Source organism: Barbus barbus, assembly GCF_936440315.1.
Source record: "Barbus barbus genome assembly, chromosome: 16".
NCBI classification, from domain to species: domain Eukaryota; kingdom Metazoa; phylum Chordata; class Actinopteri; order Cypriniformes; family Cyprinidae; genus Barbus; species Barbus barbus.
The window spans coordinates 543,529-560,319 of record NC_136744.1 but is presented as its reverse complement, the minus strand read 5'-3'; the positions used below and the strand labels follow the sequence as shown (position 1 = coordinate 560,319).

The following is a 16,791-nucleotide window of genomic DNA, read 5'->3' as shown; positions in this document are numbered from 1 at the left end:
ACCTCCTTTAGTGGACTTTGCTATCCTAGGAACTACCAAAAGTCCAGAGTTTTGTGACCTTAGGGACATTTTGTAAATGATCCAGAACTGAATAGGTAGCCAGTGCAGAGACTGTAAAATTGGGGTAATATGATCATATTTTCTTGATCTGGTAAGAACTCTAGCCGCTGTATTTTGGACTATCTGTAGCTTGTTTATTGAAGATGCAGGACAACCAGCTAGCAGTGCATTACAATAGTCCAGTCTAGAGGTCATGAATGCATGAATAAACAGTCATTTCTACACATTATTCACCGCATACAGCTGGTGGCGCTGTCCGACCACCGCTGAAAGAGAGAACGCGCACGCCATGACGTCACGCCGAAGCGCTGCGTGCTCGCGCTATGAGCGGACGTGCGCGCTCCCGTGTTGACTAGTAGTAGAAAATGGCGAGTTGGTGCACGAAGCGGTTCTGCTCGAATGAGAGGTTTATTTTTCGCCGCGACGCGGACAGATGGCGGTCTGAACTCATCCACAGCTTGGGTAAGTGCAAAAAACTCTGCTGGCCGTTTCCTTTCTTCGTTCACGGCAGTTTAATAGAAAGGTGAGCAGTAATTTCGGCTGTTAGCGTGCTAACGCTAACGTTAACCGTCAGGATCAGACAAACCCGCTCATCTTTGCCTTTCGTTCATCGAGTAATCCTCGCAGATCATCTATCGCTTACCTGTGCGACACACGGCCCGTTTCTAGTCAAGATATCGCGATTCATTTAACTAGAGCTTTGTGTACCGTTGGCTCTGTGCGCGCGCGCTCGCGTCCGTTTGAAAGTTGTTGTTTTTTAATGCGCGCTCACGTGCTGCACGAGCATGATTGACAGATCAATATCAGAACTGATGTGTGCACTCAGCCGTCTATTTGTGTCCAGAATAGCTCCAGGGTAAGGAGCAGGACAGTAAGGCCAGGGTGGCTGAGGGTAATCTGAGGCCTCAATCACTCTATTATAGGGTTAGTTCACCAAAAAAGAAAATTGTCATTAATTACTCGCCCTCATTTCGTTCCAAACCCGTAAGACCTTCGTTCATCTTCAGAACACAAATTAAGATATTTCTGATGAAATCCGAGAGCTCTCTGACCCTCCATAGACAGCAAGGGTACTACCACGATCAAGGTCCAGAATCGTCGTAAGGACATCAGTAAAATAGTCCGTGTGACATCAGGGGTTCAACCGTAATTTTACCAAGCTACGAGAATAGTTTTTGTGCGCAAAGACAACTTATTCAACAATTCACCTCCTCTGCATCTCCCCAGCGCCATTCTGGAGAGCATCACACACCCCTTTTCCACCGAGGCAGTTCCAGTGCTGGTTCTGACGCAAGCGGTTCTGCCAGTGCTGGAAGAACCGCTTGCGTCAGGGGCTGGGGGCAGGGTTACCGTGACCAACAAGACGAACAGAAACTTGGACCGCCATATTTTCTTTATGCTTTTGGATCGCTCTCGCGGTGCTTTAGTGTGTTGTATGCCGTTCCATCGATCTGTGTGGCGCTGATGCACCTGGAACAAGCCTGTTGTGCCGCGCTAGTGATCCGAAACATGAAACGTATTCAGTGACGTAAGACCTGGCTCTGTATTGGCCCTCTAGCCTGTGGAAAAGCAACCGGTTCTTAAAGCGCTCGCCCGTCGAACCGGCTATAGCACTGGCTCTGAACTAGCACCTGGAACCGCTTTGGTGGAAAAGGGGTAACATAAACAATGCTGTTCTGTCATCAGCTCCAGGTACGCTGACACACCTGTAGATCAAAGGAAGCGCTTATGTCCTGATGCTCTCCTGAATGGTGCTGGGGAGATGCAGAGGAGATGAATTGTTGAATAAAGTCGTTATTTTTGTTTTCTTTGCGCACAAAGTATTCTCGTAGCTTCATAAAATGTATCGATGCCCTTACTATGTTTCTGGACCTAGATCATGGTAGTACCCTTGCTGTCGATGGAGGGTCAGAGAGCTCTCGGATTTCATCAGAAATATCTTAATTTGTGTTCTGAATCAGAGGGTGAGACGCAAAGCAGCGTATGGCTTGATTTAATTTGAGCTCAAACAGCATGAATCCAACAGCTTGCTCACGTTTGTCTGCTAACGCATTATTACTCTTCTAAACAGAGCTTTGTACCTCACTTGAGTCCTAATACTCTCATTAACCTGCTTCATGTGAGCGCCGTAGCTCTGCCGGTGAAAGCGGTTCTCTGATCGCACCGCAGTTACGTTTGGGATCATTTCATTGTACAAGTCAGTTGCAAACATTGCGATTGTGTTTTGAAATACAACGAGCACCATGAGACCATTTACAAAGCTGCATTCAGCCGTCTCCGTGATGGGATATGAAATAGCCAACAAAGTAAAATGATCCGTAACTACGGAGCGCTCTCTTAATCATAATCACATTAGGGCTGGGCGATATGGCAAAAAAAAAAATGTTTTTTGTTTTTCACAACATTTAACCAATTCTCTATTTGTATATGATTTTTATCTAGTCAACTTGAAAATGTATCTACAACATGATTCAAGTAACTTTTTCCTTGTTAAGCCTCTAGTTAAAGAAAATTCTATTCCAAGTGCAGCACACCCGAAGTTGTCTACATAATGTAAATGTTAAAGGTGACCTATTATGCCCCTTTTTATAAGATGTAAAATAAGTCTCTGATGTTCCCAGAGCGTATATGTGAAGTTTTAGCTCAATATAGCCCACTGATAAATTTTTAAACCTTGTTAAAATTGCCGCTTTTAGGGTATGAGCCAAAAGGCGCTGATTTTGAGTGTTTTGCTTTAAATGCAAATGAGCTGTTGCTCCTGGAGAAGAGGGCGGAGCTTCAAGAGCTCAAGCTCCAGCATTAGCAGTGCTAGCCTTTACAAATAAACATTCCACTATTAATACAAGCCTGTTATCTTTACAGAAAACTACTCGGTTTCATCTGATTGTACTGTGCATAATAAATTTGTGTTTATGAATTACACAGACGGGGAGCACAGCGGGATAAAAATAACAACATAGCTGGTCTCATGCTATCACAAACTTTCCTCGGCTCAGATGAGGGGAGATTATGGTGACTCCTATGTTCATTAGTGTATCCCAAAACACAACACTTGTAAAGCCTCTTTGGGGCTGACACTGTATCCATCTCCAGTAATGGCGGACCGCAGCTTCTCACTCAGGGCTGTGTTTATGCTAATAGGGCAGCGAGCGTCACAAATGGGCAGGATTTCTCCCCTCTGTGACGTGAACAGAGGGATAATCTGAAACCGCTCTTTTGGAGAGACTGTTCGTGATTTATAGAGATTATTAAAAAAAATGAGTTGGTGGATTTTTAACATTATAGGTTGGTTGTTTTCACACACTGTGGCCACACAACTGTGTTCAGACACCTTATAAAAGTGATTTTTGCATAATAGGTCCCCTTTAAACAAATCACTTGCATGATGCATGAAGTTCGTCTAATTGTACAAACTTGTGTATCCTGTACAAATTTGTCTTGGACAACTGTCAAGTCAGCAGTCTTCCCCATGATTGTGTAGCCTACAGAACTAGACTGAGAGACCATTTAAAGGCTTTTGCAGGTGTTTTGAGTAGGGGTCGACCGATTATCGACCTGGCCGATTATTGGCACCGATATTAAGCATTTTTATGATAATCGGTCATTTTCAAAACCGATGTGCCGATAAAATTATTTAATTTTGAAACGCGCTATTTGGCTCTGATGCAGCCTGTCGGAACTCACCACTCTGTGGCCTAGAGCAGTCTCCGCCCACCGCGCATCTGATTTGTTGAGAGGCAGGAGTCCGACCAATCAACGTGGAAGACTAAAGGCACTCTCACACCGAAAGCGCACGCATCAGTTCTCTCTCAAAGGCAGCAGCAGACGTTGCATAAGTTGCAATAAAATACAATCCACTACACTGAAGTTGTAAAAACCTCAATATTATCTATTTATGGTTTCCGAGATGGGGGAAACGCAGGGGAAATCGCGGAATCCAGTCATATGGAATTTACTGTATAACGCGGAGTCACGGAATTAGTCAAAGTTTGGATGAATTAATCAAAAGTAGGTCAATACACTTAAATCGACTCATGATATGGACTATCTGTAAACATTAAGCTGCAAAAAGACTATTTAAATATGAATTCTGCATGTTCGGCGTGTCTCTGTATGTGAATGGCACAGACGCGCGGTTTTGACACACACACACACTGAAGTGCGCGACGCTCGCGGTGTATTCCGCATCTGCCATGTCACTAAATGAGGACATAAATACATGAACATCATCCCCAGAACTGCTCTGAGAGTTACTTCATGAGCATTTGACTGTTTCGTTTGAGTAAAACGATCGTCATATCATAAATAGGCTACAGAAACTTAAGAGGTCCTGACGGCAACCCGTCAAAATAAAAGTTCGGTTTATTTACTAATGCTACTACAATTATTACAACTTTTGTTTAAAAGAACAGTCACACAATACGCTATTTCTTACATGTTTTAATTTTAATAGTAAACCCATTTGTTTGCCAAAAAATAGAGTTCAACTCTCATTTGATTAAAAGATAAATTAAATTAATGTTTTATGCCTTCATTTGCACTGCTCTGTAAATGAAAACTAATGGAAATTACTGTCACATAGGCCAAGATTAAGATACTGTCACATAGGCCAAGATTAAGTTACTGTCACATAGGCCAAGATTAGGATGACGGAAATTGGGACATTTCAATAGGCTATTGAACCAAGTGAGCCTATAACAGGCTATTAGTGTTATAGTTTCATTAAAATAGTTGCGGTCTTCTTCGCAACTTCTACAATGGAGCTATGAAGACAATTAAATTATTTACACTTATTATATACATTGCACTTTTTAAATTAATCAACTGATGTGCATTAGATGATGAATTGAATAGTCACCTCTTGTAGGTTATGATTTAGTCAACCGAAAATAATTAATGAAGAATTATGAGAGGTTATGCTATTACACATACATTTCTAACATGTCAATTATTGAAGCCAAATACTTACATTTCCCCAAGCTGTTTAGCTGTAGTATTTAGTATTCATAGGCTTAATCATGAAGCATACAGTGGCCCCACTTTTAACTCTCTCTTTATATATTACCCTTATTGTAGATGGATGCATGGGGGAAGACAAGAGTAAGAAGTGCAACCAACACTAGGGAAGGCCGTTTTTGTCAGAGCCCTTGTTATTCTTAATTTTGACATTCATTTTCATTTTTGCACCAGACATATATATCGGTTCAATATATCGGTTATCGGTCTACTTGGTCTGTAATAATCGGTATCGGCATCGGCCCTGAAAAACACATATCGGTCGACCCCTAGTTTTGAGTTAATTAGCTGATTAGAGTGTGGCACCAGGGGTCTTCAATATTGAACATTTTCACAATATTCTAGTTTTCTGAGATACTGAATTTGGGACTTTCATTAATTCTCAGTTATAAACATCAAAATTAAAGGAAATAAACATTTGAAATATATCAGTCTGTGTGTAATGAATGAATCTAATATACAAGTTTCACTTTTTGAATGGTATTACTGAAATAAATCAACTTTTTCATCATATTCTAATTTTATGACCAGCACCTGTATGTTCAGAAATAATACTAGGAAAATGCTTTTAGAAAATCTCAAAAGTTAAGGTAAATCAAATTCAGACTGACTGAAGGTATAACACCAGTAGACTATTATTAACCATAAATGTTCTGTAAAAACAACAGCAGCTCCTAGCCTGTCATCATGATGCAATCATGTTTACATTACATGATTACATGCTTTTTGTGTGTGTATGTGTGTGTTCACTGCTGTGTGTGTGTGTGTTCACTGTTGTGTGTGTGCACGTTGGATGGGTTAAATGCAGAGCACGAATTCCGAGTATGGGTCACCATACTTCGCTGAATGTCACTTCACTTCACTTTTTATTTGATTGCACAGCTTTTCCATTGTTTTTCTCTCTGTAGGGTTAGGTTCAAGTCTAAAGTTCACTCCCATCTTCTTGAATTTTTTCCTATTCCACTGCTCACGTCGCATCTTTGTCAACACAAAAGTGCATTCTGTGTGAACTCTGCCTACGCTGTAAAAAATCAAAAGTTGAGAACTTAAAAGTTTAAGGCAACCAGATTCAGGAGATTTTTTAGTGTTCTCAAATTGATGTTTTCAGTTTATACAACAAAAAGTTGAGAAAACGCAAAAATCTTCTGTATCTGTATCTTAAACTTTTAAGTTCTCAACTTTTGATTTTTTACAGCGATATGAGCGGTTAATCACGTGTGCTGATTAGGGATGCTCCGATCAGGATTTTTGCAGCCGATACCGAGTACCGATTTCTTGTCATGGTGATCGGCCGATACCGATTCTAATGCTTTATATAACATATGTAATATTATATAAATAATCATAAAAATTATTCCTTATACAGTGAACATTTTAATATTCCTTTAAAATGGTGTTTATGCATAACATTATATATATCAGGGATACTTAATATAAGACCAAAATAAATGCAAACAAAATGTCTGATGCAAAAAAAAAAAAGAGATGGGCTAGGACTCGAGTCGCAGTTTTATAGCCTTCAGACTTGACTTGATCTGAAATGACTCCAGACTTTATTCGATTCGAGGAAAAGGACTTGTGAATATTTTAAAAGCAACTGGAGTCTTTTATCCTTAAATACTTCTTTAAGTGCATCCGCACCCCGGCATCCATCCGGACTCCGAGCCGTAAACAGCAGCACCATTTTAAGTGAACGCATCAAAACAGCGGAGCGGATCACGTTACAAGCGCTCCGGGTCGTTTATGGTAAAAATCTTTCAGTGCTATATCCTCGTATATTTATCTAAAGCTAAACACGCTTTATTCAAGCCCTTTCAGCTCCGTGCGCTTTCTCTCTCCGGATACGCGCCAGTGCCAAGTTCAAGAGCTGCCGTGGTTATTTTAACAACAACAGAAACACGTTGAGAGGCAATATTATAGATTACTTTCACTAAAATACAGCAGAAAAAAACAATGCTGCAAATTAGGGATGCGCGGTATACCGATACTGGAAAAATACCGGTGTATATATTATATTTCAAACAGTACGATATCATAATTTTGCTCAATTCGGTATTTCATACGCTGCTGTTGCAAAATGCACCTGTAGGTGGCAGTGCTTCCCAAATTGCTGCGCAACCGGCAAATGTGACAACAGAACAACGCGATGGATCAAACAGATGAAACTCAGCGCACCCAAAATTAATAAATAAAGAGAACAGTAGAAGTGAAATATGGCATTACTTTGGATAAAAACAGATGAACTGGCCTTACTGCACCTGTATGCAAGCGTTGCTATAGGCCTAAATCATGTTGCCACAGGAACACATCAGATCTTTTTAAGCATTGTCGCTTGCTCATCCTGATCTTTTCAAAGAATTAAGAGATCGACAGGTGAGCGCATCATTCATAAATTCAGATTTGATTTGACCTTTTATTTACATCTGATCAACGCACATTCAGATGTAATACAGTAAGCACAAATGTGCATGTGAGACACGCTAGAATCAATGACGTTTTGGTCACGTAATGCATGCACTTGCATTTCATACAATCAAATTTTAATTGGATATGAATTGAGCAAGAGTTTTGCTATATTAATTTTAGTATCAATGATAAGAAGGGCATGTTTCTGATGCGCTGCCGACCGCTAATATGAAGCAAGTGAGAGTGAGATTTATATTTAATGCTTTTTCTTTGGCTGAGTCTGAAATCTGAAAACAATCTGAGACAGAGAAATAATAACATGATTTTGAATATTACTTTGACTGTTAGAATAACACTTTACAATAAAGCAACATTTGTTGCATGATGCAATATTAACTGCATTTTTTCATTAGGCAGACGATTTCATTTGTGTGTGTGTGTGTGTGTGTGTGTGTGTTCACCTGATCGGGAAGTTGCAGTGACAGAAACGGTGACATTCCAGATAAAGTTTAAAAGCAGTAAAGCCTCTGTTAATGCTGTTGAGTAGGCTAATATGGCCAAAGAAAATATTTAGTTTTATTAATAAAGGTTCATAGAGCGGCCGCGATCAGCTCCGGTGCCCGTGCCAAAGCCTGCGCTCCGCAGACGCGTGCAGTGATGCACAGATCAGCTCTAACGTCACTGAATCTGCTGTTAAAAATTAACCATACATTCATCATATCATCATGCAAAACATACACCACATATTGCAAATTTTTCATTGTTTCTTGAAATGTCATAGGATTTCCACACTGGTGATGACTGCAGCATATGTCCCCAAGCATCATACGCCGCCACGCGTTGACGTCATCAAATTGTGATCGGTACATGAGATCGGCCTAATGTATGAGTACCGATCGAGTCATAAAATGTGAATATCGTCCGATACCGATCTCCGGCTGATCGATCATAGCATCCTTAGTGCTGATACACGGTTGGATCATTCTTTTATCTTTACTGTTATCACCTATCTGCATTTGTTAAATGTCAGAATCGAGCGAGGGAGAATTTTTATGTATTTTTTTTATCACTTTCATCAAAGTCAGAAGTATACATACACTAAGTTTATTGTGTCTTTAAACAAAAAGAAAACTCCAGATGATTCCATTCTGAGCTTAAGAAGCTTCTGATAGGTTAATTGATTCAATTTGAGTTAATTGGTGGCACACCTGTGGATGCATATAAAGGCACACCTCAAACACAGAGCCTCTTTCTTTGACATCATGGGAAAATCAAGAGAAATCAACCAAGAATTGTGGACCTCCACAAGTGTGGCTCATCCTTAGGTGCAATTTCCAGATGCCTGAAGGTCCCACGTTCATCCGTTCAGACAATAATATGCAAGTATAAAAAACATGGGAATGTACAACCATCATACTGCTCAGGAAGGAGACGGATTCTGAGTCTCAGAGAGGAACGTTTTTTTGGTGCGAAATGTGCGAATCATTCCCAGGACAACAGCAAAAGACCTTGTGAAGATGCTGGCTGAAACTGGTAAGACAGTGTCCTTATCCACAGTAAAACGAGTCCTGTACCACCATGAGCTGAAAGGTTACTCTGGGAGGAGAAAGCCATTACTTCAAAACCACCATAAAAAAGCTAGACTACAGTTTGCAACTGCACATGGGGACAAAAATCTTAATTTCTGGAGACATGTCCTGTGGTCTGACGAAAGAAAAATTGAACTGTTCGGCCATAATGATAAACGGTATATTTGGAGGAAAAAGGGCGAAGCTTTGAAGCCTCAGAACACCATCCCAACTGTGAAGTATGGGGGTGGTAGTATAATATTGTTGGGCTGCTTTGCTGCAGAAGGGACTGGTGCACTTCACAAAATAGATGGCATCATGAGAAAAGAGAATTTTGTGGATATATTAAAGCAACATCTGAAGACATCAGCCAGGAAGTTAAAGCTTGGGCGCAAATGGGTCTTCCAAATGGACAATGACCCCAAGCATACCTCCAAATTAGTTACAAAGTGGCTTAAGGACAACAAAGCCAAGGTATTGGAGTGGCCATCACAAAGCCCTGATCTCAATCCCATAGAAAATTTGTGGGCGGCACTGAAAAGGCGAGTGCGAGCAAGAAGGCCTACAAACCTAACCCAGTTACACCAGTTCTGTCAAGAGGAGTGGGCCAAAATTCCAGCAAACTATTGTAGAAAGCTTGTGAAAGGATAGCCAAAACGTTTGGCCCAAGTGAAACCGTTTCGGTGCAATTCTACCAAATACTAAGGAAGTGTATACTTCTGACTTTGATGAAAGTGATAAAAAAAAATATATAAAATTCTCCCTCGCTCGATTCTGACATTTAACACATGCAAAAAATGTTAATATTATTGATATAAAACAGAAAAAGTTTACTCTGATTTAATGTTTGACAGTAAAGAAAAAAAGTTAGTTTTTTTCTGAAGTGTATGTAAATATCTGGTTTCAACTGTATTTCTATATCATGATTCCTCAATTTATAAAAAATAAAATCATGGCATAAAAATTAATTTGGATTAACCGCTAAAATCAAAAAAATTGCCCAGCCCTAAAATGGCATCTATTCATTTTACAGTCCTGCTACTAGCCTCTTATTTAGACTAAAACACCCTTTAATTCGGGTGAGGAAGCTGGTGTTTTGAGTGGCATCCTGTCAATGGTAACCATGTGCCACTGAAATAGATGCATTTTGCAGTATTAAGGTCAAACAATGATCGATTATGGGAATGATTGCAAATTAACATCCCTAGTTGGGATGCAATTCAATTTACCTTCAATAGCAACAGTAATATGTAAGAAGTAGGGCTGTGCGATTAACCGAATCGCAATCGCGATTTGAGACGTTGCAATTTGCTAATCGCAAAACCTGCGATGTGGACGCGATATTACTGTGTTCCAGAGCATATGCACGACTGCCAGCCTTGAGTGGCGGTCTTCCTAACAACAGCGTGAGCTACCTCCGTTCTCCCCGATCAGCACTGCTCTAGCCAACTGCGGAAACACTAGGGATGCAACGATTATAGATTTAGCTGGTACGGTTATTGTCTGATGAATAATCACGGTTTTACGATTATGACGATTATTATGCATTTATTAATTTCCCAACATTAATAATGTATAAAATCACATGAACACTCTTTAGATGTTAAAGTGTTATTTATTGCTGGCTTTTGAAACCGAAATGACACAGTAACCAACAATACAGCACAAAATAATAATAAACAACAAACAAAAGTCCATCTCTCCCATTAGAATTAAAAAAGGTGTTGAAAAGAAGAAATGGAAATAGATCACAAAAGTATTTAATGTTTTCAGTTTGTACATTCTTTACATTTCTTTTGGACCTGGGGTAGAGAATTTGGAAACATGGTGAAAAAAAAAAATCTTGTTGGTTTTTACTTATAAATAATACTACAACAGGGATAGTAAATACATTTAATGAAGTATTATTAATATACAACTAATATTAACTTTATTTATCCCACAGGGGAAACTGTTACTAATGATGGAAATAAAGTGAAATATTATTGTAATCCACTGTCATCCATACGTATTCATTTTAATAATCTTTATAATAATTCATATGATTTTACATGTAGCCTGAGAAAATCATGTCTATTGTTTTGGTTTGTGAGATCGGAGATTCATTCAGGAGGACACAAACGTCTTGAGAACGCTGCCCGTGACTTTTATTAATTAAATAAATGAAATAGCCTACTGGAGAGACACAGACACAGGTAGGCTAATTCACACAGGCAACTGCCACCTCTCTCCTTCTCTCTCGAATAATTAATTCAAGTAGCTAAATATTATAATTAATTCATTCAAATAAATGTGATCTTACCGCACTATTTAATCTCTTTCTGATCTGAAGTGGGCAGAATAACGAGCTAACGAGCATAACGAGAATAACTGAGCTAACGAGCCGTAGCTTCGCGTCAGGTGGTTCTTGCCTTCATGTCGTGCATTAAAATCATTCAATGTACAGCTAGCCGTGCATTATCACTTATGTATTCGCTCTTTAGCATTAGTTTTTTTACGGCAATATTTAAATGACACCCTGGTCATTCTTGGTGTACCCAAAATGGTCCCACACTATCGACAGGCATTTCTCTGGAGGAAATCAAGCTTTGCTGTTTAGTCCCTCTGTCACTAATCTAATGCGTGTAGTAGCCTCCGTGTCTCTGATAAGCAGCGCGTCATTTGAAGCTGGTGCACCACTAGTGTGACTGTTTTCATTTTGCACAGGCTGCAACAGTTCAGCTCCGTGCAACAGAAACACTCGGTTTTGTGGAACCTTTACGATTAATTAACCGTGATGTTTTAAAGCGCGGTTAATCACGGAACCGGTTAATTGCTGCATCCCTAGTAAACACCAACCGTTTAAAAAGGGTCAGATCGAATTAAAACTAAAGAAAAACGTATGTAACTTCAGCTTCGAAATGACAGAGAAAGAACAAAAAAGGTAATTTGCAAGAGCTGCCTTATCAGTTCTGCTTTCAGTACTGGAGAATAAAAGATACAGTTTTAGATGTTTTTATTTGCAGGCTACATGAACCTTATCTAACACATTTTATCTCCCCAACAGATTAATTTGAAATAAGTTTATAATGCATGTTCTCTGAATGCTTCTCATAGTCGCTCCGCTCTGCCCCACGCCGCGTCTCACGGACGAGCCGTTTACACGCAGCCGGTCTCGTGATGCTCTTTTATACTCGCGGTCTCGCGTCCGGTTCTGCTCCGCAAGTCTCTCACGAGTGCATCTGGCAATATGGACGAGGCCTGACGCACGCGCACAACCCGTGTCCACTCGCACCTGGCTCCGCGTTTAAAACTAATGTAAATAACTGCTTGCCAATTTCACTTGGATGAAATGAAACATTCTGGACATTTCCCAGTTTGTTCTTAAAATCCCAAATACTTAAAAATGAATGAATCAGCCCGCGTAACATGTAATACTTTAATAATTGACTAAAGAAATACAGTTCTTTATAAAAAATAAACAAATCTTTCCTGTGAAATTCAGTAATTCTGTAAAAGTAGTAATACCATTATAATCTTCCCTGCAGAAAAAACAAAAAAAACAGTAGAACCCCTCCCAAAACACAATAGAAACTGTAATAGATTTAAGGGTTATGATGGGAATTGTATTGGTTTTAATGTAAACTATAACGGTGTCTGCTGGTATTTGATGCTTTCTACTGGTGGGATGTAATCAAAGTCTCTTTATATAGTCTTTGATGTAATCTAGCAGATAGCAACCAATAGAACAACAGTCATTTCTATCAGAACAATTTTTCAGCAGGGTAACGATACTCATACTGTGCTGCACATTATTGACAATATTGAGCTGAAGCTTGACTTCGCAAATCAAATCGCAATCACAATATCTGTCAAAAAAAATCTCAATTAGATATTTTCCCCAAATCGCACAGCCCTAGTAAGAAGTGTAATTTTTATGGTGTAAACCATTAACTACACTGCCTGATCCACTGAGTTAGGACTCATTTTAAAATGTACTGTTTTAGATCATGGTAAACCAAGGTAAACTCATATGACCTGCCACCATCCCCACAAATGTCAGGAGCCATCATACACTAGTGATTATGTGGAGTTCCTCAGTGTTCCTCATTCATTTCTCCTAAGATTTATTGCCAACTGTTGCTTATAGTGAGCAAACAAATGCCAGCCGCTATTGAAGCCATTATTGAATGGAAGTAGTGACAGATCTTTTCTTATGCGTTGTTGTGACACACATCCAAGTGTATTAATTATCATAAAGTTATGCTTTATTTGTCAGTGTCTTTGTTACAGTGTAATTGTACATTTAAATATCAGTAATATAAATTGATTACATGTTCTTAATAGTTAGGATTAGGTTTGTTTTATGTTTAGTTGCAGTCTGTGCATCAGTTGTTGATTGGATGTTCAGACATTTGTACTCCATGCAAACTTGCAATCAATTGTGAAGGGGCTGTTTATTACTACTATAATTACTTGCGGTCGACCGATATGTGTTTTTCAGGGCCATACTGATTATTACAGATCTAGACTGTATCAGAAGTAGACTGATAACCGATATTTTGAACCGATATGTCTGGTGTAAAAATGAATGTCCGAATTAAGGAAAACAAGGGCTCTGACAAAAACTGCCTTGCCTGGTGTTGGTTGAGTGTAGTACTCCCACTTCTTACTGTTGTCTTCCTCCGTGCATCCATCTACAATAAGGGTAATTTAAAGAGAGAGATAAAAGTGGGGCCACTGCTTCATGATTAAGCCTATGAATACTGTACTACAGCTAAACTGCTTGGGCAAATGGAAGTATTTGGCTTCAATAATTTCCATGTTAGAAATATATGCGTAATTGCATAACCTCTCATAATTCCTCATTCATTATTTTCTGATGTCTAAAACATAACCTATAATAGTAGAGGTGACTTCGATTCATCATCTAATGCACATAAATGGATTTACTTTAAAAAATCACACCCCCGGTTTCACAGACAAGTCTTAAGCCTAGTCCTAGACTAAAATGTAAGTCTGAGCTGTTTCAACTGAAAGAAACTAGCAGTGACTGATCTTGTTTTTGTTTTGTCTCAAGATGCACCCCAGTAATGTTTTTTTTTCTAAGCATGTTTATAAAAGTTACTTAAATGTTCTAATTGAACTATGGTCTAATCTTGGCTTAGTCTAAGCCCTGTCTGTGAAACCAGGCCATAATGTAATGTGTAAATAATTTAATTGTCTTCATAGCTCCATTGTAGAAGTTAAGACCACAACTATTTTCATGAAACTATAACACTAATAGACAAAGAGACACCACCCCTCACAATGTAGAGCGCTTTGAGTGCTTAGAAAAGCAGGAAAGCACTATATAAATGTAATGAATTATTAATTAATTAATAGCCTATTATAGACACACTTAGTTCAATAGACTATTAAAATGTCTCAGTTTTTGTCATCCTAATCTTGGCCTATGTGACACTAGAAATTTCCATTTTAATTTACAGTACAGCTCAAATGAAGGCATAAAAGATTAATTTCATTTATTTTAATCAGATTAGAGTTAAAATCTAAACTTAAAGTAAATTTTATTATTAAAATTAAAACATGGAAGAAATGGAGTATTGTGTGATTTATTCTTTTAAACAAAAGTTGTAGTAATTGTTGTAGTATTATGTGTATAATAATATATTTCTGACAGTTTCTTTTAAGCTAAACTGAACTTATATTTTGACGAGCTGCCATGAGGACCTTTTAAGTTTCTGCAGCCTATGCATACGATATGAGGATAGTTTTACTCAAATATGAAACTGTCAAATGCTCACGAAGTGACTCTCAGCAGTTCTGGAGACGAATTTGAATAAAAATCCTTTTTTTTTTTTCTTTTGTGCACAAAGTATTCTCGTAGCTTCGTAAAATTACGGTTGAACCCCTGATGTCACATGGATTATTTTACTGATCTCCTTGCTACGTTTCTGGGCCTTGATCGTAATAGGATCCTTGCGGTCTATGGAGGGTCAGAGAGCTCTCAGATTTAATCAAAAATATCTTAATTTGTGTTCTGACGGAGGTCTTACGGGTTTGAAACAACATGAGGGCGAGTAATTATTGACAGAATTATAATTTTTGGGTGAACTATCCCTTTAACATCGGCTCCGATAATCGGCCAGGTCGATAATCGGTCGCCCCTAATAATTACTACTGTTATGCATTACGTTATTGGAGAAACTCCGCATAAGTTGCCAGAGAGAAGTAAGTCATTTCACCAGAAGATCCAGTTGTGACATTTTGATAAATGCTACGAGCTCAGAAAAAAATTAAACATGCATGACTGAATCGTTCCTAATAAGATCATTAACATGCATTTAGAAAATAGCATGAATTTTAATTTTATGCTTTTAAGAAATCTGAATTTTGCACTCAACTTTCCACTCGTTCCAAGGAATTGCATTTATTAATCCCTATCTGTCTGTTCTTATGAACTAATTATGCATCATCAATATTTAATGGCATTTAATTTTTGATGCTTTGCCTTAAAGAGCTCTGAAGTTTTCACTCCTCCTTTCTCTGTTCAAATAATTGCAGTAATTTATTCTTGCGCATCTGTTCTTATTGGTCTGTTTTTATTTTTGATCATTATTAAATTTGTTTTATTACATGTGTTTCAGTCTGTCAGACTATAAGAAACTTTACTTGAATGCATCTTTTCTTCTCTAAATAGGTCTTAACAATATCTTGGAAGTGTTTCTTGAAACACAAGTTCTGGAGGAGATCAGGCTTTTAAAAGGTATGTTTCTCTGAGATGATATTCCAGGGCTCCAGACAAAAAAATCGAGTAAGGAGCCATTGGCTCCTATAAAAGAAAAACTTAGGCGTAGGCGCCAAATTATTTTTTTAGGTGCCACAGAATAAAAGTGGTTTATTTTATTATTGTCATTTTATTTTTCCCCCCTATTTTAACATTTCAATCATTTTGTCATGTGTTTATGTCTTATCTTTTCTAGGCTTTATCAGCATTTTAATCCATCTTGTAGATGATCAGGTCGACCGGGGGACTAAGGTTCACTTAAAGTGTGAATTAAATGTCTTTTACAACTTGAAATATACAGTCACAAAGAATTGTTGGTTACACAGAATCTGTACCAATATCATGGACCATAAGCATCACTTGGCAACTGAGTGCAGTGCATCCTATAAATGTTGTCACGTCTTTCACACATTCAGTCTGTTTTTCTTCATTAGTAAAATGCAATTTTATAGGAGGAGTTGAATCATGTACAACAGAATAAGTAAAAATATTAATATGCAACAGCGCATAAATATAGCAAAACGCTCCTCTTTATAGTTATTTTTCTAGCTGACTGATGAGTTTATGGACACTGAGTGGTTATTCTGAGGTAAATGTATTACAATGCAATGTTTACAAGCTTTATACATTTCCTCAGTTTGAAACACTGAATGAGCTTTTACATAAAACATTTCAGTAAGTTGTACTATAGGCTTTCTTATTGCCTACCTTTTGATCATGTTCATTTCATATATAGTAGTAAATGGAAATATATAATGGGTTCACTTGCTGCTTTAACTGAGGAGCTAAAGAGATCGCGCCTGAGCATTAAGTGCGATACTCTCCCTCGCGCGATCCGGACGCATACACGGACCGTGTGGACGCGGGGTACTGGTGTTTATATTACCCAAAGTGTGCGCTTGTGGTCCGCATTAAAGAGCACCCAAACCGCATCATTTGAATTTCGTAGCATTTTAAAGCTGATACTTTGTT

At 38.5% G+C, this 16,791-nt stretch overlaps 1 protein-coding gene across 2 annotated transcripts in view; it reads left to right on the top strand.

Moving 5' to 3' along the window:
• Window positions 1-383: 383 nt before the first annotated feature.
• LOC306882001 (uncharacterized protein) overlaps window positions 384-16,791 on the top strand; it is a 30,756-nt gene continuing 14,348 nt past the window's right edge. Inside the window, exons 1-2 of one of the 2 annotated variants that reach the window (XM_079436421.1) lie at window positions 384-522; window positions 15,733-15,798. In XM_079436421.1, the coding sequence (XP_079292547.1) occupies window positions 426-522; window positions 15,733-15,798 (163 nt within the window). In that variant the 5' untranslated portion in view covers window positions 384-425. The remainder of the gene's footprint in view (window positions 523-15,732; window positions 15,799-16,791) is intronic. The other variant, XM_079436422.1, reaches the window with a different exon arrangement.